The sequence below is a fragment of the Canis lupus genome, chromosome X (genome assembly GCF_011100685.1).
Source record: "Canis lupus familiaris isolate Mischka breed German Shepherd chromosome X, alternate assembly UU_Cfam_GSD_1.0, whole genome shotgun sequence".
Lineage (NCBI taxonomy): Eukaryota > Metazoa > Chordata > Mammalia > Carnivora > Canidae > Canis > Canis lupus.
Genome location: NC_049260.1, coordinates 21,630,355 through 21,655,483, shown reverse-complemented (window position 1 = coordinate 21,655,483; position 25,129 = coordinate 21,630,355). Strand labels below are relative to the sequence as shown.

At 45.9% G+C, this 25,129-nt stretch overlaps 2 protein-coding genes and 1 long non-coding RNA gene across 7 annotated transcripts in view; 1 reads left to right on the top strand and 2 right to left on the bottom strand.

Annotated features, from left to right (window-relative positions):
• Window positions 1–7,507: 7,507 nt before the first annotated feature.
• On the bottom strand, window positions 7,508–8,839 carry LOC119878099 (melanoma-associated antigen B4-like). Its single transcript, XM_038588773.1, has 2 exons — window positions 8,735–8,839; window positions 7,508–8,665 (listed from the first exon to the last, which is right to left on the bottom strand). The coding sequence occupies exons 1-2, from the start codon at window positions 8,837–8,839 to the stop codon at window positions 7,508–7,510; spliced, it is 1,263 nt and encodes a 420-aa protein (XP_038444701.1).
• Window positions 8,840–9,500: 661 nt separating this feature from the next.
• LOC119868423 lies at window positions 9,501–22,404 on the top strand. The gene is made up of 6 exons (XR_005386204.1): window positions 9,501–9,995; window positions 10,348–10,429; window positions 12,155–12,214; window positions 19,377–19,492; window positions 21,931–22,023; window positions 22,344–22,404. It is a non-coding gene; the product is annotated as an uncharacterized LOC119868423 (long non-coding RNA).
• LOC119868422 (melanoma-associated antigen B18-like) overlaps window positions 14,291–25,129 on the bottom strand; it is a 23,394-nt gene continuing 12,555 nt past the window's right edge. For 2 of the 5 annotated variants that reach the window (XR_005386201.1, XR_005386200.1), the window contains 2 exons: window positions 19,397–19,521; window positions 14,291–16,027 (listed from right to left, as the gene is read on the bottom strand). Coding sequence is in view for 3 of the 5 variants with exons in the window: in XM_038587112.1 (XP_038443040.1) it covers window positions 22,666–23,823 (1,158 nt within the window). In the remaining 2 variants the exon portion in view is untranslated. Of the gene's footprint in view, window positions 16,028–19,009; window positions 19,252–19,396; window positions 19,522–22,556; window positions 24,226–25,129 lie in introns of those variants that run through there. The other 3 variants (XM_038587112.1, XM_038587114.1, XM_038587113.1) reach the window with 3 other exon arrangements.

The window sequence follows — 25,129 nt, the reverse complement described above, 5'->3', positions numbered from 1 at the left end:
TGACGTGGGACTCGATCCTGGGTCTCCAGGATCACGCCCTGGGCTGAAGGCGGCGCTAAACTGCTGAGCCACCCAGGCTGCCCTCTTTTTTTTTTTTTTTTTTTTTAAGATTTTATTTATTTGAGAGAGAGAGAGAGAGAGGGAGGGAGAGAACAAGCCGGGGAGTGGAGAGGGAGAAGCAGACTCCCCAATGGGTGTGGAGCTCCACAGGGGGCTCAATCCCAGGACCCTGGGATCATGACCTGAGCTGAAGGCAGACGCTTAACTAACTGAGCCACCCAGTCACCCTGAAACAGTGATCTTTAAAGAATGGCATTTATTGCTATGATAATTATGACCCGAGACAATAACACCAACTCCTTTGGGATATTTTTTTAATTTTATGAGATGTCACAAGATATGCAGTACTTTTTGGAAGGAATGAAATAGTGTTAAGCCAGCAAAACTATGTAAATTTTCCCCATTTGAAAACATTATTTGAGTGTTGAAGAATCTCCCCCAACTAAATGTAATTCAGAGGTCCTAGAATTTGTGTCCAGGACCAACAGTTTCCCTCCCAGATGTCTTTACCTCCAAACCACCCCTATTTTTACTCATCTCACCACCACCAAAAATCTAGCCTTCGTTTAGAGTTTGCCAGATGAGACTCAAAATGATTTAATTAATAGAATGCCCCTTTAATGGAATGGTTTCTGGCCCTTCCAGCCCAGTGTGAAGACAGTGAAGTGACACCTCGCTTCAGAGGAGTGTCACCTTTGTTTATGAGGATTTTCCTGGAGATCATATCCATAAGACACGTAATTTGTGCGCTGTGTCCACATGCACTGGGCCCAGAGTACAGGAGCCCTTCTCTTTCTGCCCCAGGTGGAGGTGCTCTCTGGTTTATCTGCCTCCCAAAATAACTATTAAGGGAAATTTTTCATTCTAGTCTTAAGTCTGTCATCTCTGAGACCCAACATGTCAGGGTCAGATCCTTGCTCACAATTCTCACAACTTCGAGTCTGCTATCCTGCATTACTTAAAATGACCTCCTCTACAGTAGCTGCAGTGTCGCAAAGCTCCAAAGTGTGCCTGACTTCAGAGCATTTGCTCGTGGCTGTTCCCATAGGGAACCTCCTCTCTCCCTTACCCCTTCCTTTAATTTGTCATTTATTTTTTTTGTTTTTTTAAATTTTTATTTATTTATGATAGTCACACAGAGAGAGAGAGAGAGAGGCAGAGACACAGGCAGAGAGAGAAGCAGGCTCCATGCACCGGAAGCCCAACGTGGGATTCGATCCCGGGTCTCCAGGATCGCGCCCTGGGCCAAAGGCAGGCGCCAAACTGCTGCGCCACCCAGAGATCCCTAATTTGTCATTTATGTGGGTTATAGAGTGGAGTTCAGTGTCTTCCTTACATGGCAGCAGCCTCTAGACTAAAACTCTACGGGACCGTGGCCTGGTCGTCTTTTTCTTACCATCCCTGGTACTAGCATGAGACCTTCTGAAGAAGAGATGCTCAGTTAATAGTTGAGGAGAAAGAGACATAGCAGATCGTTTATTTTATTATTACTTAATTTCTCCCACAATCTTGACTAATCCAAGAAATTCTAGATACAGATCTTTTAGTTTTACAAAAAGTACTAAAAGTAAAATGAACCAAAAATTTGGTAGAATAGGAACACAAAGAAAACATGCACTGTGTTTCTTCCAATCCCACCTTGGTCCTCCACTGCTTAAAACACTAACTGCATTCTTCAGGGGAAAGATGAAGAATCTCCCTCAGACTTTACTTGATGCGGGAGTAATTACTGGTAATGGGTCAGGACTGCGTGCTGGTCTTGGTGCTAAACCTGGCTGCATCTGTCCCACAGTCTCTCTTTCTCATCTCTCAGAGCCTTTGCATAATGGGATGGGAATGCGCTGAGGATGGTGACATTGACTCTGGCCAAAAAATACCAGGTGTTTTTTTTCTTGCTGGGTTCAACGTCGTCTCCTGGACCCCACAGGAACTCATAGCATGGAGAATCACCGTTGGGCTCACACCAACACTCTAGGTCCTTGAGCCTCACCACATCTTTGGTGATGAGCTTCCTGGACTCTTAATATCTTTTATTTTATTTTTTCAATTTAAATTCAATTTGCCAACATATAGTATAACACCCAGTGCTCATCCCATCAAGTGCCCTCCTTAGTGCCCATCACCCAGTTACCCCATCCCCCCACCCACCTCCCCTTCTGCAACCCTTTGTTTATTTCCCAGAGTTAGGAGTCTCTCATGGTTTGTCTCCCTCTCTAATTTTTCCCACTCAGTTCCCCTCCTTTCCCCTTATAATCTCTTTCATTATTTCTTATATTCCACATACGAGTGGAACTATATGATGATTGTCCTTCTCCGATTGACATATTTCACTCACCATAATACCCTCCAGTTCCATCCACATTGAAGCAAATGGTGGGTATTCATCTTTTCTGATGGCTGAGTAATATTCTGTTGTGTATATATATATATATGTATTCCACATCTTTATCCACTCATCTGTCAAAGGACATTGTGGCTCCTTCCACAATTTGGCTATTGTGGACATTGCTGCTATGAACATTGGGGTGCAGGTGTCCCGGCTACATCTGTAGCTTTGGGGGTAAATCCCCAGTAGTGCAATTGCTGGGTCATAGGGTAGCTCTATTTTTAACTTATTGAGGAACCTCCACACTGTTTTCCAGAGTGGCTGCACCAGTTGGCATTCTCACCAATAGTACACGGGGGTTGGACTCTTAATATCTGAAGTTGCTTTCTCGTGTATACCCAAATCTTCCTCAGAACTTCTCAGATCTTCTCTTCTCTGGCACAGTCACCCTTCATGAAGTTCATGCTCAGGAGTATCATCAGGAGATGGGCCTTGGACAGACCCTCATCACCACTCACAGTTCAATTGTTAGGAGGTCCAGTATCCAAACGAGCATCAAAGTGATGGTGGGGTTCACTTCCTTTAATGCAAGGCCAAAAACCAGTTCCATCCACTCTGAGCTTTTCTCCAGGATCTCAGGGAAGTGATTCTTATGCTTTTTGTCAACAACTTTCAGCATGACTGTTTTTGTAATGGGTCTTCATTGTATAGATGTGCAGCAGAAACTACCAATATGCTTGCCTTCCTGCTTAGAATTATGTGTTTGCTCCCAGGGGAGAGAGTTCTCAGTGACTTACTTTTCCTCTCCTCAACTTGGCTCTTGGCACTCTCACCCAGTCTTTGGCATGAAGCCCCTACAGGAGCCATGGTGGTGGAAGGGACTCTAAACGGCTCCTAGGGAGTGCCCCCAAAACAGGAGAAGAGGAGGATGGGGGACTCTTTTGCTGCTACTGCTGCTGCTGCTGTTGCAGTTGACCAAGCACCCTCAAGACCCTAGGGATATTTCTCAGGGAGGCAAATCTTGCTCTTCTGCCCCTGAGGCATGGCGATCCTGGGCAGGGCTGGCAGGCAGTGAGGGTACCTGGAGAGGGGGGACAGTGAGGCAGGGTGAGCTCCTTTGTGGGGAGTCAGAGGGGAGCATTCCCACCTTGGCTTTGACTGTGGCCACCCCTGCAGGGTCCCTGGGGGAGCTGCTGTAGGACTCCACAGGGCTCCTGCTGTCCTGGTCAGCCTTGGACCCTGAGCGCCCCGTGGAGGGTGGGGATGAGAGCCTTGGGACCTAGCCAGACAGCCCTGCCTGGGGGTTCCTGGGTTGATGGCAGTGTTCCTAACAGTGGAGACCCCTGTGTTCTAGGATAGGGAGGGAGTCTGTTCAGTGTGCCACCTAGGGGCTAGGGCCCACCCTTCTGTCCTCTAGTGGCTTCACCTTCAGACTAAGGATCTTCCCTCCCTTAGACATGATAGGAAGAATAGGGGATTCTCTGAGCCTTACAGTGCTGAAGGCAGGGGCAAAGCTGCACACTTTGTTATCCCCTTTATTCAGGAGGTGGAGTGTCATCCTCTCAGTCTTTAGTCAGGGTTCTCAAATTGAATCTTGGGAAGGCCGGTGGCTCCTCTCTACCTTCACCTGAACACATCTCCTCATAGTAAGGCCACAAATCTCTGAGACCTACTAGAGTCAGGATAGCCATGTCTGGCCACACGTGCCTGTGGTAGGCAAATCTGGACCTTATGTTGGGGTCCAGGCCTTATGTCGGGGTAAGTCGCATCCAGTAACAGCTGTTTGGAAATTCTGACAGCTAATAGCAGCGGAAAAAACTCTCTGGGGCTCTGAGGTTGGTGACACCTAGAGTCTTTACTCTGTCAGGATCTGCAATGCCTCCTTCTACTAACCTAAATCCCCCAGCGCTGAAAGCCAGTGGATGACACATTTGACTTCTCCTGCCTGGAGCTCCCCAGGTGTGAGAGGATGGTGGGGCTGCTTGTTCCTCTCTCTTTTCAGCTGGGTGTTTCCCTTGGTTCTCACTCAGAGTCTTCACACTGGTTCTTCCTATGACCTGGAGGCCTATACTGTCACACGAACTCCTTTCACTCCCTATGCCCACCTAGGGTCGCCTTACGTGGCGAAACTTCCTGTGTTCATATGGCTGACGGCAGGAGAGGTATTCTGTGTGTCTCTACTTTCGTGATTTGGGTGGTTCCCTCTGTACTTAGGGTCCTGTGCTCCAATCCTGGCATGACCTGGAATTCCTCCCCCTGCTAACCTGAGGCTCGCCCCTTAGACCCAGTGCCTCGCCTCCCTCAGGTGGCCCAAAAAGGAAATGAGTGGGATTCATTATGCCACCATTCCTGGGTTTACAGAGGAAAGACATCAGTGGCGGGGTTCTGTGTGGCCCCTTCTGTTCTAGTTGGGGTCCCTTTATACTCACGTAGACTCATCAGCTTGACCCCAGTCAGGAACTAGGTCTCCACCCTCTACAGAGTGAGGCTGCTTCCATTAGACAAAGGCCCTCTCCTCTATGAGATCACTCTCCGTGGAAAGAGGGGATGCCTCAGCTGGAGAGCTTTGCCCTAGGGCTCCTAGGGCTGACAGCAAAGGTGGGACTCTGGGCATTCTCCTCGACCCTGGGGGGAATGGTCCCCTTGCTCCTCATTAACGGTCCTCATCCTAACTCATGACCAGACTTGGGACATCACCTTACACTCACCTCAAAAGGCCATGCTCCTCAGACTAAGGCTATTACCTGCCTGGAAGCTCCAAATTTGAAGTCAGGGTGAATCATATTTGCCCAGGGCTGTTGGGATCTTCTGAAAGATGATAGTAGGGGCAGAATTTTATGACACCCCACTCTTCTGAAGTTAGCAGGCCCTCAGTCCTTGCTCAATCTTTATTATTATTTTATTTTATTTTATTTTGGTCTTATTTATTTACTCATGAGAGACACAGGCAGAGGGAGATGCAGGCTCCATGCAGGGAGCCCGATGCAGGACTCGATCCCGGGACTCCAGGATCATGCCCTGGACCAAAGACAGATGCTCAACTCGTGAGCCACCCAGGCGGTGTCCCCTTGCTCAAATTTTTGACCTTGACTCTGGATAGCATATGGGGGCTCCTTCTTCTAAGTGTGCCAGCCTTATGCCAAGGCTGTTACCTTCCTGAGACACCAGTGGGGGAAGTCAGGCTGCTGTTCCCTGGCTTACCCCAATCTGAGGCCTCTGTGTGGCCCCCTCGGTTACAAGGGTTCACTCATCATCACTCATTGTCCTCACCTTAAGTATAATTAAGGCCTATTAGGATCTCCAACTTGGGCAGAATCAGAGCTGCTGCACAGGCCCAAGGACCTCACCTCCCTGTGAATCACTTCTTCCGCTCCCCACCGGAGGAAATGAGAGGGGCATCTCAGCCAGGCTGTCCTGGGATGGGCAGTTCCTCATTCAGGGTCCTTACCTTGATACCTGTCAAGCTGGGACCCTTCCTCATACTGACCTGAGGACACAGACCTTAAACCAAGGCTCTTATATCCCTGAGATCCCTGAAGAATGAGTTTAGGGGATGCTCAGGCTGCAGCTCTACCTGAGGCCCTCGAGGCCTGAGAGTAACTGAGGCATGGTCTCTCAGTAATCCCTCTATTCTGGGTTGTTGGTGTCCAGCCCCCATTCATACAAGGTCCTCATTTTGTCTCTGTCTCTTTAATTAAAGACTGTTGGGAAAAACCTCATCCCTGCAAACGCTTGAGCAGGTTCCTGACTGCAAACCTTGCAGAGACTGGGATACTGTCCCTAGGAAAATGTGAGATGGGGAAGCTATGGCACAAGGCAGGGGAGTACCCAGGAGTTAAGCTATCAGAGAAGGATCATTCTGATCTTTTCTTTCTCTTCGCCAGCTTGACAAAATCTTAAGTAGTTTCACTTCTGACAGATTTCCTTCCTATAGGGAAAGGGCAGAGCAGGATGATTTTGAGAGCCCTGATCTTTTCAGGTTACCTGACATTGCACATATAGATGATGACATTGTCACTAAATATATTTTTTTTTCTTCACACTATGTATTTACTCAGATTATTACTGTGGCTATGGATTCCAAAAAACTGCTTTGGGTCAGAGTTTTGTTTTATCCCAGGAGATACATTTTGGAGTAATGAGAAGAAAAACGAATTAAAGGTACAAGGTCTGCCTGAGGATGGGAGGAGCAAAGAGCATGGGTCTCTGGACTGACCCAGACCAGGGATCCAGTCCCAGTTAGGTCTCTTACCACTCCTGTGAACTAGAGATATTTACAAATTATTTATCTGTAAATGAAGTTTTCTAAGCTCTATTCCATAGGAATGTTGAACTTATGTTCTCTATAAGGCATTTGGTATGCACATTAAGAAATATTGGGTCTGAATGAATAGCAGTTATGCTTTTTATGAACCCTCAAAGCACCGCCCTCCCATCTGAGTTTATTTTTTATCCAGTACATAGCAAATGATATACAGTGCATAGGGACAAAAAGAAACATCCTTAAGCCAAATAAATTATCTTTTATTTTTTCTAAACAGAATAAAAGGCAAACCATGAATTAGACACATTTTATTTTTTTAAACTATATTTTCTCCATTTTGTGTTCCCAACTATTTCACTATGTTGTTCTTTCACATTTTCATGAAAATACCTATTGCAGTGCCATGTTATCTGCTTTTCGATCATAAATACAATATAGATGGTTTGTGACTTTCAAATACCAAAAATGTAGCTCTGCTGTGTTAAACAGCAATAAATATACAGCCATGCCACTCTTATATTACATTAAAACCTAAGTAAGCTACTATAAGAAAAAACATTTGAAAACACCAAAATAAATATAACTGTCTATGTGTTTCTAGAAGTTACCTGTTTAGAACAAGTACGAGGAAGAGCTTTTCTCTTCCTTCCAGCCCCGAGGACTCTGCACGTGTTAAAAGAGCAAGGACTGGAGAGCTAATGCCATCCGTAAGTGTACAGTCTAAAGCTAAATGAGCTAAGAGAAAAATTGAAAACACCGAAATAAATATAACCGTATGTGTGTTTCTAGAAGTTACCAGCTTAGAACAAGTATGAGGAAGAGCTTTTGTGTGCCCTCCATCCCTAGGCCTGCACCACTCACAAGGTGGACCGCCCGCCCCGCTGCAGCCCCGAGGAGGAGCCGCCGCCGCCCCGAGCGCCTCCCTGGAGGCGGAGGAAGCCCAGCGCCGCCTCCAGGGCAGGCGGCCAGGCCGTGGCTGTGGCCGCGGCCGCGGCGGCCGAGGCCCCCCTGGCCGAGGCCAAGGCCCACCTGGCCGTGGCCGTGGTCGCGGCGGCCGAGGCCCCCCAGGCCGAGGCAGTGGCAGCCGAGGCCCCCCTGACCGTGGCCGTGGTCGCGGCGGCCGAGGCCCCCATGGCCGAGGCAGCGGCAGCCGAGGCCCCCATGGCCGAGGCCGCCCTGGCCGAGGCCCTGGGCCCCGCGCGCTCCTCCTGGTCTAGCAGAGCCTCGGCGTAGAGCTCGGGGAAGCAGCTGGGCACGGTGTCGTTGATCTTGGCGAGGACCTGCAGCACCTGCATCTTGCTGGTCTCGGCGCGGGCTCGCGGGCCCCACAGGAACTCGTGGCGCGGGGGGTCGCTGGCCGGCACCTGGCGGTACTCCAGGTAGCCCTGGCGCACCAGGTCTTGGGTGAGGAGCTTCCGGGGCTCCCCGAAGATCAGGTGCCACCTGCCCTCGTAGACGCCCAGCATGTGCAGGAACTCCCAGATGTCCTCCTCGGCGGCGCGGTTGCCCTTCATGAAGATGACGCCCAGCAGCGTCATGAGGAGGCCGGTCTTGGGCAGCTCCCGGGTGCTGGTGGCGGCGGCGGCCAGGCCCAGCTTGCTGACCAGCGCGTACGACTGGCTGCGGGCGTCGACCTCCCTGAGCTCCAGGCCGAAGACCAGCTCCAGGCGCTCGGCGGCGCACCGGAAGATCTCGGGGAAGTGCTCGCGGTACTTCCTGCCCACCGTCTTCTGCAGCGCGGCCCGCGGGACGGGCTCCCCGCTGCTGTGCTTCTCCAGCAGGAGCTGCACCAGCATGCTGGCCTTGCGGCTGAGGGGGTCCCTGCGGGCGCTGGGGCCGGGGGACCCGGCGGGGCTCCCGGCGCCCTGCTCCCGCGGCGACCCCGAGGCGGAGGCGGAGGCGCCGGGAGACCCGGGCTGCGGGGGGGGCGCCGCCGCCGCCTCGGGGGCGCGCGGGGGACTCCCCTGCAGGCTCAGCGAGGGGATGCGGGGGGCCTCCTCGGCCGCCGCCGCCGCCTCCGCCGCCTCCGCCTCCACCTCCGCCTCCACCTCCACCTCCGCCGCCTCCGCCGCCTCCGCCTCCACCTCCGCCACCGCCGCTGCGGCCGCCGCCACCCCGACACTCTCCTCCCCGTGGCCCTCGTGGCGTTTCTTGCGGGCACGGAGCTTGCTCTTTTGGCCCCGAGGCATGGCGACCCTGGGCAGGGCTGGCGGGCAGCGGGGGCACCTGGAGAGCGGGACAGTGAGGCGGGGTGAGCCCCTTGGCGGCGGGGCCCGGGGTGCGCCCTGCCTGGGGGTCACTGGGGGCGACGGTGGAGACCCGCATCCGGGTGCGGGGCGGGGGAGGCCCTCTCCGGTCACGTGCAAGATCGGCAGGTGAGTTGTTGGCAAGCTCCGGGTCCCCCCACCCCAGCCCTCCCCCCCCCCCCCCCGCAGCCCGCCCTCGGGGTCCTCCCGCCCTCGGGGTCCTCCCTCCCTCGGGGTCCGCCCTCCCGGGCCTGCTGCCTCGCCCTGACGCTGGCCACTCAGGCCCACGGCGGCAGGGCCTCGAGACTGACTAGGAGCGAGCGAGGCTGACCACGCAGCCCCACGTGCCCGACGCCGACACCAGCGAGCCTGAAAGCTGCGGCAGACGCGCCGAGGCTCCCTGGCCCGCGCCCCGCTGTCCCCCCTCGGGCGGTCCCCGGGAGCCCGCCTGCCGCCCCGTGCCCCCCCGTCCCGGGCCCGCAGCTCCGGGGCCCACAGCAGGGCGCGTGTTCTGAGGTGCGCTCGTTCCGGGGAGGGCGGCCTCAGCCCGACTCCCCGCGAGGCCCGGAACGGCCCCCGCGGCCGACCTGCTGCCTGCCCCCGACCAAGGAAGGCCCCACGTCCCCGGGTCCCCGGAGCACCCACCGCCACCAGGAGCGGGGCCTCCGCGTGGCCCCCGGGGTGGGTATGGAGCCCCCCCCCCCCAGCCCTCACGAAGGCCCTCCTTCTCGCCAGCGGGCCTGGGACTTCTCCCCGCGCTGCGCGGAGCCACGGTCCAGCAGCAGCCTCGGGCCAAGCCTGCAGTCCCTGAGCCCCCGCGGGGGCAGCAGCCATGGGGGCAGCCATGTTGGGGCCTCCGAGGCGCGGGAGCAGGGGCCGAGCGGGGCAGGGTGTGTGTGGACCCCCTTTCCCAGGGCAGATGGGGCCGGGGCTTGTCGGGGCGGCGTGCCCGCGGCCTTAACCCGGGACTCCTGGCTCCTGGCCGCGGACGGGCGCGTGGGACCCCCGTCTGGGCTCACCCTAGGCAGGAGCGGTCCGACTAGGCCTCGCCGCCCACCGCGTGGTCAGGAGGAAGTCGTCGAGGGCCACTTCCGGTCATGTGGGTCCGGGCCCCCGGGAAGCCCGCGTGGGCGGGAGGGCTGCGGCGTGCTGGGCGTGTGCTGGGGCGCAGGAGAGCGGCCTGCAGTTTGGCGCGCGCGGGCTTCCGCTGCCTCTGAGCAGCTCGGGGGCCTTCTCCCTCCGCTGCGCTGACGCCACTGCCCTCGGACCGAGGGTCTCATGTCCCTCCCAGCGTCCCCCCGTAGGAAGTGTTTGGGGGCCTCCTCGTGCCTGCCAGGCCTGGGGCTACCCAATCTGATAGTCACCAGGTGATAGCTTTGGGGGAGCACGTGCCCTTTGGTGGGCACTGCCTCAGACGTCTCTCCCTGTCTTTCCTTGGCCCCCCCCTGCAGGAGTTGTGATACCTTCAACCTGCTGAGCTGAAGCCTTGCACCGATGACTTAAATTCTTTGAGACCCCAGATACATAGTGAAGGTTCGCTTTATGGGGGCACCCCTTCTTGTGACCCTCCGCAGCTTTCATTAGGCGTTTACACCTTATTCCAGTCCTGTTTCAAATAACACAATAGTGTCGCTGTTACTGTAGGTTTGTTACAGCAGAGTATTCCCAACTCCCCCCTTTCTATAGGTCATACTATTGATTTATTTTATCCTTAAGGTACAGTCATTGGTTGCATTGCTCTTATTTTATTTTGAACATAGATACCTTTTTTAACGATGAAAAATAAGAAGATGCTTTATATTCCTTTATTCGCTCCGTGTCTTTCACTGACTCCTTGTGGGTGCGTGGCAAGCTCCCTCTGTTGACTTGAGGTCAGCCCTTCAGATCAATGCCGAATACTCCCTGTGACTCCCCATATGACCTAAAGGTACACTTCTTAGGGATTTCCTGCCTAAGCCCTTCCAGAGATGGCTATAGATAGATGAGAATCTTATAAGTTCCAGGGTTCTGGGATAGAGATCTTGCACTGAGTTCTTCACAGCCCTACAGTTCCTACGTCTGTAACCACCTCCTCTCACCACCACTATGGTCCTCAAAAACTCCATGTAGAAACTGGATTTCTTCTTAGCCTGATAGCTTAGCCTAGGGCCTCTCCTGCCTGACATCACTGTCATTTCTGAAAGTTTCTGGGATAAATTTCTGCCCTATGCATAATTAGTATGATACTTATTATTTTTTGAATACTTTTATTTGTATTTTTGACGTATAAAAATTTACATGCACAATGTGATGTTTTCATATATGCATACACTGAAATGATTATCACAGACATTCAACATACTACTTTCCATAGTTACCATTTTCATGTGTGTTGTAAAAAATCCTGCCATTTTCAACAACATGGATGAATCAGGATGAATTATGCTAAGTGAAACTGGCCAGATGTAGAAACACAAATGTTCTATGATTTCACTTATATGTGGAATCAAAAGAGTAAAGACAGATTAACTCATAGTACCAAAGGACAATGGTGGTCAGCAGAGGCTGGGAGGTGACAAAAGAGGGGAGATATTGATGAAAGGGTACAGTCTTTGTTGTGAGTCAATTCTGGAAACCTGTACAGCCCAGTGACTATAGTTAATATAGTTTTTACATGGGGCACCTGGATGGCTCAGTCAGTTAAGCTTCTGTCTTCAGCTGGTGTTGGCGTCTCAGTGTCCTGGGATCTAGCCCCCTGAGCAGGGAGCCTGCTCTTCCCTCTCCCCTGCCCCTAGTCATCTCTCTCTTATTATCTCTCTCAAATAAATAAATAAAACAATTTTTTTAAAAAATTGTTTATTTACCTGAAATTTACTAAGAGTCTAGATCTCAATAGTTCTTTCTAGTCTGTTTTCATTTGTGCCTTATTAAAAGGACCATAAATATTAAAGGCCCAGTCTTCAGTTACAAAAGAAATGTCAGGTAGTTATTAGGACAATATCTGGACTAATTGACTCAAACCACCCCAGCCAACCCAAACTTTGGTGCTGTCGTGATATTACCCTATAGTCCTGGCACACAGGCTCTGAGGAGCTGCTTCAGTTTCCTCGAGTGAAGCAGTAGAAAATGACTATGCCGGGGCACGCTGGAAAGATCAAGGCTAAAGTACAAACCTTTCCTCCACACAAGTCCTAGTCAGGACATACATAGTGCCCTTCATGGGTTTCACAGTATTGTTGTTGCTGATACTGTTTTGTGTATTTCTTTTGTTTTTCCCAGGGACGAATCTGGGCCCAGGAAACAGCAGCCTGAGATGAGTTTTCATCTTGAAAGCTATAGGTAAGGTGCTAAATCTTTAAATAATTTAAGGAGAATTTGTATCTTTACAGTATTCTCTTGCCCTGAATAAACATATTTTACAGCTCCGTTTGGGCCCTTTTCTTTCTCTATCAGTAAATTTTTTAGTTGCTTCCATAAAGATCTGCAGTTTTGTGAGGTGTCATTTTAGATACTGTTGCTGTTGTAAATGGTATACTGTCCATACGTGTTCTCAACCAGGCTTCTGATTTTACTATAGTGATTTTCTATATACTAGCAATTTGACGTTTGTTATGTATTTGAATATTGTGTTTGCTTATTATTTTAGATATTTTAGTTATGAGATTCATGCTATTACCATCTGTATTATTCATACCTCTTATTATTCTTGTGCATGGTTGTGTCCTGCTATACATTCACATCTGAGTTTGTGGGACCATAATTCTGTGTTTTTCCATACTTTAGTGGGAATGCTTCTAATGTTTCACATTTGTGTATATTTACTGATGATTTTACAATATGGAAATTCCATTCTTAGAAGTTTACTAAAAGTTACTGCCATAAAACTATGCTGAATTCTTATCAAAAGCTTTTTCTTTACCCTTGCACATTGTCAGATGCTTTTCTTTCCATTAGTGAATTCTGATTCATTTTTTCTAACGTAATACCATCTTTGCATTCCTGTGACACAACTTACGTCTTCATTGGCCACTGTATTGCATATGCTATGAAGTTATTTATGTTATTTGTCTCTGTAGGATTAAGCCTAGCTCAAGTACTGTCTTTTCAGGGTATCTTTATTTGGTCTTTGTATGAAGGAGAGCTAAGGCATTACAGTGGGTGAGTCATTTCCCTTCTTTTTGTATGGTTTGGAAGAGTTTATGTAGAAGTTTTATTCATTTCTTCTTCACCATTTGGTGTAAGACTTCAAATTTGGCTAGTCCGGGAACATTTTGAAGCTACCTTGTGTTTTACCCATAATTTTAGTTTGTATGGTTAAATTAAGTTTTCTGTTTCTATATGAACCTATTTAATCATTTATATTTTGCTGAAAAATAGTCCATTTCTCTTGGACTTTTAAATTTAAAGGCATGCTATTTATAATAAAAATCACATTATCATTGGAATTCTCAAACATGTACAACACCGTACAGAGAACAGAGTATTGAGCCCAGTATACCTTGCATTTAGCATCAACAATACTCAGCAGTAACAGGAAGAAACTTAATCAGATTAAACTTATTTGTTTGTTTATTGGTAACACTACTCTAGAGGGGCCACTGTGGACTTCCATTAGGAGATACATAATGTCTGTGATCCTCTTTGGGGTGATGTTAGCAATCACTGGGGATCATCACCCTCATCCATTAATCCATTAGGGGCTACCGAATGGTAATTCTATCATTCCTTTGTTTCTATTAGCTAAAATAATTCTCTAAGTAGAACTTTTTCCTTATCTACCATTTGTTATCCTGATAGAATGGTAAAAGTATTTATAGTATTACTTACAGCCTGTAAATCTCTTCTACACATATACTTTGTAGAATTTTATTTAATATCACTTGTCTATGCTTCTTTCTTTTGTAACTGGTAAGACCTACAGAAGGTGTTACAGAAATATTTGTGAAGAACTAGCTTTCATTAGTTAGCTTTGCTGTCATCTCATTCATCATTTCTGCATTTATCTTCATTATTTCTACCTTCTAATTATCTGGGTGTATTATGCTTCTGTTTATGTAACTCTTGAGTCATTTGGATGCTTTAAATATTTCTCTGATAAGTCTATTTAGTGCTATCATATCCAAGTAGCATTTGGGCTACTTGTTTCCCACAGGTAATACTGTAGACCTTTATGTGTAGTACTTGAAAATTTTTAAAGTAGAATCAGTCCATTTACTTCTGGAATTTTTTAGCGTGTATGTATATACAGACACATATATGATACGCCTAAATTTTCCTAGGAAAGAAAGGAAGATTTCACATGAAAAAAATCATAGTGTTTTATAAAATTTATCACTCATTGGGCAGCCTGGGTGGTTCAGTGGTTTAGTGCCTCCTTCAGCCCAGGGCCTGATCCTGAAGACCCAGGATCAAGTCCCACGTCGGGTTCCTTGCATGGAGCTTGCTTCTTCCTCTGCCTGTGTCTCTGCTTCTCTCTCTTTCTCTGTGTCTCTCATGAATAAATAAATTTTTAAAAAATCAAAAAAATTTATGACTCACTTATGATAAAGGAACATTATGTTACAAGCAAAGTATATCTACAAAACCACAACTAAAGATAAACTATTAAATCAATAAAAATATTTGTAAAAGTTCTTGAGTAAAAGATCATTATATAAACATACACTTTATTTCTGCAGCAACAAGCAGTTTGACCATGAAATTAAGAAACTAGAACTTATCGAGTACCATAACAAATACCTGGCACCTAATACAAGTATTTATATATAAAATACATATTAAAAATGAAATATATACAACTATTATATAGAGAAATTAGTGAATACCTAAGTAAGTAGAGGATTATCATGTTCATGGAGAGGAGTACTCAATATTGTAAACATGTTAATTCTGCCCAAATTTAACCTACAGTGTATATTAATACCTAGTCTCCCCCAAAAGAAACTATATAGCTTTTGTATATGAAATTTGACAAGCTGATTCTAAACTTTAAAATTACTTGCAAATTACCAAGAACAGTCAAAGAGCACTTGATAAAAATATGAGGACTTTTACTCTACTAGATATTAAGAATTATTTTTTAAAAACTGTAGTAATTAGTGATGCCTGGGTGGCTTAGCAGTTGAGTGGCTGCCTTCGGCTGAGGTCGTGATCCTGGGATCTGGGATCGAGTCTCTCATTGGGCTCCTGCGAGGAGCCTGCTTCTCCCTCTGCCTATGTCCCTGCCTCTCTCTCTGTGTCTCTCATGAATAAATAAATAAATCTTAAAAAAAAACCTAGTAATTATAAATGTGTGCTATATTTGCCAATACAAACAAATAGACTAACAGAACTGAATAGAGTGTCCCACAACACGCACTTCCACATGAACTTTGGATTATTCAAACTGTCATTGTAGAGAGGTAGAAAAAGAACAGATTGTTTACTAAGATATGGCAATGAAACAACTGGAAATTCAAACTGAAAAATAACACAACAGTAACACTTCCCTCACGCTAGACACAAAATTCAATTCTAGAAGGAATTAAATTAGTATTTTTGTTTTCTTTGGGTAAATACCCAATAGAATTATTGGACCTTATGGTAGTTCTATTTTTAGAAAGGTAACTTAATGATGTTGAGCATCTTTTCATGTGTCTGTTGGCCATCTGTACATCTTCTTTGGTAAAATATCTGTTTATTCAGATATATTCTTTAGGCTTAGAACCTTGATATACAAGGGATGAAGAAAGAGGTAATATCTAGATAAATATGGTTGACTGTTCTTGTATTCATTTTCTACTACTGCTGCGTAACAAACCAGCACCAGTTTAGCAGGATAAACACAAATTTATTATCTCACAGTTTCTATGTGTAAGATGTTCAGGTAAAACTCAACTGTGGTCTCTGCTTTAGAGTCTCACCTAGCTGCATTAAAGGTGTCATGTGAGCTGTGTTGTCAGCTGAAAGCTAAACTAGAGATAAATCTAAGCTCACATTGTGGCAAAGGTGCTGAGAAGTTTTTGTGTTTTTGTTGTTGTTGTTGCTGGCTATTGGTTAGAGGCCAGGCTGCAATTCCATGATGTGTGACCCATTCCACACTGGCCCTCTCCATAGGCACTTCACAGCACGACAGCCTTTTTCTTTAGGGCCACCAGCACAGCGAGAACATTTCTGTTAACAAAATGGAGTGTTATATAATATCCAGAGTCAGGGGAGTCCCATATCCCCTTTGACCTACATAAGGGCAAATGAAAATTTAAAATAAGAAAAAAGTACAAATATTGAATCATACACACTTGAAGCTAATAAAACACTACATGTCAGTTATACATCAATAAGAAAAAATTTAATTCTTCCTGGTACACATCAAGAAATGAGATTCCTTTTAGAGCATTTATTTGAGAAAACTTGTAAATTCTTTCTCTGCTGCACTGAAACCTTTGTAACTCCTACAAGCTGATTATGCTTCTTGCCAGTTTACAGCTTAGGAATTTTTGCTCAAGTAACTGGGAGTGAGGACCTTGAATGGAAACATTAAATCAAATAGCACCCCAATCTCCCAGTCTCCATTGAAGCTTAACTTCAGTGCCTGTCTCCGAGTTGTAAAAACAAAAAAAAAAAAAAAAAAAAAAAAAACCTCTCTTGTCATAAAGAAATGAGAAGTTGTTTTTCTTTTCCCTATTTTGATAAAGGCAAGATGCTAACAAAGATGCTCTGCCTCGCCCCAAATTACCGGTGATTTTAGGATGAACTGTGTGTAGTAAAGGGTGCTGTAAGTCCTCTGACTTGAGGAATAGTTACTATTAGCTTAAGATCATGGACAGATAAGTTGTATCTGTTTGGCTATATAAAAGGGTGAGCTATCTTTCTGTTTTAGCAATCTCTTTAGCAAGGTGATGGATATCACATTCTGGTTCAATGCTTATTAAATAATAAAACTGTTTACTCTCTTTCCTATGTTTTGTGGAGAGGCATTTCTGAGTGGGCAGGAGCTTTTGTTTTCAATTAACTACCCCAAGAAACCTGGCGATGAGGATAAGATTTCTGGAAGTTCCTGAAACTAGTGAATAAGCAGCTGTTCTGTGGACACACAATAGTCAGTTAAGAGATCTCAACTTATAGTCTCCCTTCTAGCTCTCTGCTCTTTTAGAATATCAGAAAAACCAACCTCTTTGCTTTCAAGATTTTACTATTAAATAAGCATGAGAATAAGGGCTCTAAGATCCCATGAGGATCACCATTAGCTTTGATTATAGAAAAATACGGGAAGCTGGTAATGTTGCCTACAATTCTGTCTTTAACCTGTCATCTCTTTATCACATTAAGAATGGTATACCTCTAAGAGTCTAGTCTTGCAGTGGCCTGAGGACACTTCATTTAATTTGTATAAATTAACATATTTGCAGAAGTTCTCAAAAGAGCCTCATTTCAACCAAATGAGTTATTGGTAGATATAGGATTCCTATCATTCACACAGGAAAGTTAAATAGGAGTTGAATAGCCAGAAGGAAAAATTGAAAAAGAAAAAAAAAAAGGAAGAGGAAATCAGAGAATTAAAGGCCCTCTCTCAGCTATTCCTGCTCTCTGCTCCCCTGCTTCTCTTTATTTTGCCCTATATTAAATCAAGTCCTGGAAGGAAGGGGAGGCAGTGATCTTCTAGATGCGATGTTCCCCTCGCTAGTGGGCTTCTCGACACAGAGGGACTAAGGCAGGACTCAGTTTACTGCTAATGAATCACTTGCCCTGTTTGAGGACACAGGTTTGTGTATGTCAGGCTCGAGCCTGGGGCCACTTTATGTTTTAGCCAAGATTCTACCTACAAGATTCCCGTGTCATCCACATACCCTGTAAACAGGGAAGCAGGAATGATAAAGAAACATGATCACAGGATACTTGAGAGCTTGAATAAAAGATGAGCCCTCATATAAAGGCAACAGCATCAAGAGTAATTGAACTAGTCACTTGGGACAAAGAAACAAAAAATGGTATTAAGCTGATAAATGTCAATATGGGAAGGTTAATCAAAAAAACATATAATTGACATTTTTCTTACTTCAATATGAGAAAAACCAGCCCTTCCTATTAAGACCGCCGGCATTTTTCTTTTTTTTTTTTAAATGTGGGGTAGCCTGTTTATTGACCAGACGTTTAGTGGCTCTGAGCAGTGTGGGAGCTGGGCTACAAGCCAAGGCAATATTCTTCCCTGCATCCCGGGTGCCCCATGGACCACACGGCCCCACACAACCAGGTGTACCTGGTCTGAGACGCGAGGCCTCAGGGCCCTGTCAGCAGCAGGTCCCAGCCTGTAACAAATCTGTTACTTAGGAGGACAGACCAAGTGTCACCCCATTTGCTTTGGGATGCAAGTTCACTCCAGCCCCAATATATAGAGATAAACAAAGGCTATTATTCCTGGAAGCTTGTCCTCAAGGCTTAAAAGCAGAGTCATGTGCAGTCAGTAAACACTGAAAGTTCAAACTGTACCCTTTGACAGGTGTCTCTTAATAAGATTTTGATACTAGATAATGGCCATTGGTGTCTGCATTTAGCATGTGGGAAGAATTATTTGGGGAGATGGAGCAGTTACTCAAGGGCCTAAGCAATCATGTAGATGTTACTTATATAACTAAGGGAAACTCAGGAGAAATACAACTCTTAGTAAAAAAATTTAGATTAGCAGGCTCTAGAGTTAAGCTCCCCCTTAGGCTTGGACTGGGTAATATTTTATAAGGAATTACAGAATGGTAATCAGATAGTTAATTATCGAAAGCTTAAGCAATAAAGCATCACAATTGGTAAAATTAATATATGATAGAGAAGTTTTGCATGTTGATAATCGAGCATCTGCTTTAACCATTCACTATTAGTATGATATATTTAAAGATTTTTCCCCCAAGGCAAATAATGTACTGAATTTATCCTGCTCTATTTCTGTAACTGCCTGCTTTATAATTTACTATGGATTTTTTGGCTATTTAGATGGTTGCACTTTGCCCAGAGAAGGGTAGAAACGGCAATGGAGAGAATTTGTAAAACTGTACTGTTACTATTCTGTAGTAACAAAGGGGAAGGTATTATAAGGATAAATAAATTTAAAAAGTTTTATTCTTGTGCCAAAAAAAGGAGGGTGGTGAGACTTCCCCACCCCTTTTTAAATAGCATTACTTTAGAAAAAAATGTAAATAAAAAACCTTTCTCTTTGAAAAGCTAAAGAAGCTTCTTACCAATTTCACATCCCAGGAATGTTTTCCTTTGGATAAAGGCTATCACAGAGGACCACCCCAATGACCAGGTACATTTAGGAAGTAATAGGTGTGACACATGGAGACATCAAGTCCTCTTCCTTGTGGACTAGTTCTCTTTGCTCTTGAGAAGACGTATAGAATGGGTTGTATCTTTTTGGTGACATAGAAGAGTAAGATTTATTTTTGACTTAGCTTTTTCTTTTGTTGCTTGCCTGGGCTGTACATCATAGTCCAGTTTAATGCCTATTCCATAATAAAATTTTGTTCTTTCCTAGATGATAATGTTGAATACTACCTGAGCCCTGCGATCCAGGACAACAGTGAAGTTTAAGAAGTCCTTTGAGTTCCAGCAAACAGCTTGCTTCAAAGATCTGGTCTCCGTATGACTTAGGTAAGCAAAGGAGCAGCCACACGTCTAACCTGTGACAAGGCCAGACACAGATCCTCAAAAATCCTGTTCTTGGCCTCATGAATGGTTAGCTCAACTGCTTGTCACCACTAAGTTGAAACAAATGCTTATTAGCCCAGCTTTGATGAAGCTTCTCTTCCTCCTCCAGGGCCACCCTCAGCTGAGCCAGCATACTATCCGTCTTGCGGATACGCTGGCCTCGGGGTAAAATAGTCTCTGATCCTCTATCCAATCACACTATCCTTTATCCTGCTTCCCCACATACAGCTTTGTGTATCCGCTCTCCAAAAGGAAAAGCTTTTGGCCTAACTAATACTTGGCATCCTTACAGATCTTATGGGTGTAGATTCTCCCTACTGCAATAGTTCCTTTTCTACCTTTGCAATAATCCTTTATAAAGAAAGGTCTTTCCTTACTAAATCTGATTTTTTATTTTACATGTTTTGTGGAGACGAATTTTTGAGTCAGCATGATAGTTTTCTCATTATTTCCCCAACACATATAAAGTAATACAATCATATGGGTGATCTCATCATCTTTGTTATAATATGTTGGTTAGAAGCAAGTCACAGGCTCTACCTAACCTTAAGGATATGAGTACACAAAAGCATGATCACCAGGAGATGTGGACCATAGGAACCCCATGAGATTCTGTTTGCCACAGTCCACCCTCTGGGCCCCAAAGTCGCATGTCTCTACTGTATGTAAACTCCATTCACCCTCTCCCAAGATTCCAAAACATCTTATTCCATTACATCAACTCAAAATCCAACTCTTATCATCTAAATCTCTAAGTCTAGGTGCAGATGATGAGGCTCTTGGGATGAAGTTTATTAAGCATACGTTTTGGGCAGAGTAAATCTCTATTTGTGGACCTGTGAAGCAAGGAGATAGGTCATCCGTCCTGACACAGCCAATGGATAATGGCAGGATAGGAATAGGATCACATCTGCAGACACTTTTGTTTGGAAACAAGCAAATGGGAAGTACAGGAGTCAGTGGACAATAGCACTTCTAAAATACTACTAAGGAACATAGATTTCAAAGCCTAAGAATAATTCCTCTGGCTATAACCTCCATCTTAGAGTTCTTATATCCATCTTCTGAGTCATCCTTCTTTTTATTTTTTAAGAAATCTTTACACCCAATGTGGGGCTCTAATTCACGGCCTGAGATCAGGAGTCACGTCTCTATGGACTGAACCAGTCAGGTGCCCCTCATCTTTCCTTTTTTTAAATGGAAGATAGCATGTATTTGCAGTTGATAACATAAAACAATTAGTTCACAAACTGTGATTACATGCACTGAGGCAAGTACTTGGTAACACCTACCTTGCCTCTCCCAGTGGAAACTTTCTCTTCAGTTTATTCAGGATTCAAGAGGAACTGTGAAGAGCCATTCTACATTCTATGCTTTAATCTCTCAACACTGAGACACACCATCCGAGGGTCTCCCATAGCCTTACCTCACCTACCACATAATTAAGCTTAAAACTTCCTTTCCACTGAAAAACTTTTTTCTCAAATGTCCAAATGAACACCTACCTCCTCTCACCTGGACTTGCAGCTTTTCCATCTGTCTACTACCCTGATATCTCATAGCTTCCAACTCCTCCTAGACACAAAATCCATAGCAACCTCAAGAATATCTACATGTCTTCCAAAGAGCACATGTTCAGCTAATGTTTAGAGAATAAATGAGCCAATGAACATGTTATCTAATTCAAGTTTTAATTTCTCCTGCATTCTTGGATAAGTTAAGCAAATTCATATATGCATCTTTTATTTTTTTATTTAAATTTTTATTTATTTATGATAGTCACACAGAGAGAGAGAGAGAGAGAGAGGCAGAGACATAGGCAGAGGGAGAAGCAGGCTCCATGCACCAGGAGCCCGACGTGGGATTCGATCCCGGGTCTCCAGGATCGTGCCCTGGGCCAAAGGCAGGCACTAAACCGCTGCGCCACCCAGGGATCCCTGCATCTTTTAATTTTAGAGTGATGGACTGAAAAGATAGTCAGCTATCTTTAAACCCAAGATGTTTCCAAAGAAACATCTACTCAATGAAATGATACCCTGTTCCATATCATTGAATAAGAGGGAAGAGTTCCCATGCAGCCTGGGTGGCTCAGCGGTTCAGTGCCGCCTTCAGCCCAGGGCGTGATCCTGGGGACCCGGGATCGAGTCCCATATCAGGTTTCCTGCATGGAGCCTGCTTCTCCCTCTGCCTGTGTCTCTGCCTCTCTTTCTCTCGCAAATAAATAAAATCTTTTTAAAAAAAGAGAGAGAGAGAGAGAAGTGTTCCCAAATTTCTTTTGAAATTACGTATCTCCTACCCTTAAACCTGACACACAGCAATAAGAGAGTTTGGGTCCAAGAAGGTGACATAGGAAGACCATGAACTTCTACATCTATCTACAGAATAGTTCCTCCTGAAGCAGAACTAAGAGCTGACTGAACAGCATCTGCACAACAGAAGACCATAAAGAGAATGGCAAGAGAGATGAAGAGACGGTAGTCTATTGTCAATGTGTGGGAAGGGATAATGTGTGTGTGTGGTGGAGGAAAGGGACAATATGAAACTGTAGTATAATGTAGTATCTGGGTATGGAGAAGGGAAGGGATAGTGCAACATGTGCATAGAGAAGGGAAGGGAAGAGATAGTGTGATTGGGGAGGGAGGTAAAGAAAGTTTGTGGGATGGAGAAGGGTAGAGAAGGGATGTGGAGACCGAGAAAATTAAGGCCATTCCACCTTAAGTTCAGTGTTAGCACAAGTACAGCCATCTTAGGCCCCTGTGAATAAGAGCTGAAATTTACATTATTTCAATTACAGGAAAAAAACAGCTTACAGCTTAACGCCCTAGAAAGCCCCATATTAGAATGAGAACAGAGCTCAACTCCCATGGTAGAAAGTCCCATATCAGAATGAGAACAGAGCTCAATGCCCTTGAGAGCCCCAAGTCAGAATGTAAACAGAACTTGAGAAATTCCTCCACCCCTTCTGGAGGTCCCCTAGACCAGCCCATAAAACTAAGCTGGAACCCACCTCGGAGTCCAAGTCCCTGCTCCCCTGTGTCGAGTATACTTGGACCCAAGCTCGAGCTTGTAAATAAACCCTCATGTGCTTGCATCGGTGTTGGCTCCTTGGTGGTTTCTCAGATACGTAATCTTGGGCACAACACGGACAGTGGAGTGTAGATGCAGAGACAGAAGGGAAGGATAGAGTAGTGTCGTTTGTGTGCCCGTCTGTATGCATAGAAAAGGGGGGAAAGTGTATAAATACAGTAGTGTGTATGTTTGGAGAAAGGATAGTGTAGAATGTGCAGAGAAGGAAGGGAAAAGAATTTTATGTGTTTGTGGCTAAGGAAAAGGGAAGAGAAGTGAGAAGATTGTGGAGAAGGGATGAGTAGGGATAGGGTAGTGGGTATGTTTAGAGAAGGAAGGAGATAGGATAGAAGTTGTATGTAGGGAAGAGAATGGATAGGGTAGTGTATGTGTTTTAGAAAAGGGAACAAAGGGCACAATGGGAAGGGATAGTGTAGTGGTGTATGTGCATGTGTATATAGAAGGAAAGGGGAGAGAATGGAATAAACGGTTTGCAGAGGTGGAGAGGAAGGGATACTGTAGTTCAGGTGAGTAAAGAATGGAAGGAAAAAACTGGAAAGTCTAGTAGTGTTGTGTGTGTGTGCTATGTGGAAAAGGGAAGGAAAACAAGAGTAGAGCGTGTGTGCATGTAGGAGAAAAGGAGGTAACACACAAGAGGGCAGAAACAGTGTAGCGGAGAAGGACTGGTGTAGTGTCCTGTGTATGTGGGAACAGGGAGATGGGAAACTGGGAAAAGACAATGTAGCATTGTGTGTATTTAGAGAACAGAAGGGAAAAGAAAAGGAAGTGATCATGTGTGTATGTATAGATGGCTGTGGAGAAATGATCAGGGAAGATGAGTGAGGGTACAGTGTCAGTGTGTGTGTAGGAAAAGAGGAAGGTAGAGGGGATAATGTGTGTGGAGATGAGAAGAGAGGCAAGGGATGGTGCTGTGTGTGACTGTCTAAAGGAAGGGTAAGGCTGGACAGTGTGTGAGAAGGATGGAAGAGTAAAAAAAGGGGAAGGGAGGAAGGGATAGAACAGGGTAGCGTGGCTGAGGAGGGAAGGGAGGGGAAATGGGAAAGGACAGTGCACTCGTGTGTTAGTGTGTGGGGGGGTAGGTGTCGAAGGGAGAGTGTAGTGTGGGTGTGTGGAGAAGGGAAAGGTGGGAAATGGGACCATGGCGTGAATGTGAAGAGAGGGGAGGAAAACAAAAGGAAAAGCATCATGTGTGTAAGAGGAGAAGGGAAGGGAAGAAAAAAGGGAGTGTGTAGTGTGTGTGTGTGTGTGTGTGTGTGTGTGTATGTGTGGCTAAAAGGCGGGAAGGGAAGAGAAGGGAGAGCATAGTAGGTGTACAAGAGGGAAGGCTAAAGCAGGAAGAGAATGGAAGGTTTAGTGTGGTGTGTATGGAAAAAGGAAGGGAAGGGAAGAAAAGGGAGAGAGTAGCACAAGCGGAGACAGAAGAGGAAGAAGAAGAGTGCAGAGCAGGGATGGTGTGGTGCGGAGAAGGGCAGAAGTGGGATTGTGCCGTGTGTGTGTGTGTGTGTGTGTGTGTGTGTGTGTGTGTAGAACAGTGGGGAAAGGAAAGTATGGAGGGGATAGTGCTGTGTGCACACGCTCCTGCGGAAGGAAGGAAGGGAGGGAGGGAGGGAGGGAGGGAGGGATGGGAACAGAAGGCACAGGGCACAGTAGTGGGGGGGAGGGGAGGGGAGGGGAGGGGAGTGTACTTGTGAAGAAGGGAAGGGACAGTGAAGAGTGTGTGCTGAGACTGCTCTTCCACCACAAACTGAAAAAAAAAAAAAGAAAAGAAAAAACTAAACAAACCAGCCAACCCTTGCTACAATTCCTTTTTGCTCTCTCTTCCTTACTTTTGAACCCTCGTCATATTGGTATGGGAAGGACTATGGACATTCTAAGTGACCTTTCTTAAGCCCCCAGGACTTTACTCTTTCTGGTCTCCCTGTGGGCTCCAGAGCATGGAGGATCTCTGGCACCTGGTGGGACATGGGGTACTTTTCCTGTACCAGATCTCTGGTCGCGTGCTTCCTGGGCTCCCGGAGATGAAGGGCTTCCTCCCAGCCCGTATCCCCGTTATATTCATGAAGGTCACATGCAGGAGAGCCATCTGGAGACTAATCTCGGGCATCTGCTGCCCTATTCAAGCTCCCATTGTTAGTGACATCCGTTTTTGCTGACAGGGTAATAGAAGTGCTTGGAAGGGCACACTTCTTTGAAGTTAAGGGAAAAGACTAGCTTCAAGTGCTCAGAGGCATTCCAGAAGATCACAAGGAAGGGCTCCTTGTATTCTTTTCAGCATGTCTGCCTTCGTAATGGGTGTTCATTTTATATTTGAGCAAAAGGAAGTACACCAACAAAGTTACCTTCTTGATTAGAAAGTCTCAACGTGATCATGCACCCAGATATCTACCAATGCTGTGTGTGTGAGTATGCGTGCACATGTATATATACACAATCACAAGTTTGCTTAGAAAAATACTAGCCTTACCAAGTGTGATTTCCTGTGATATTTGCTAA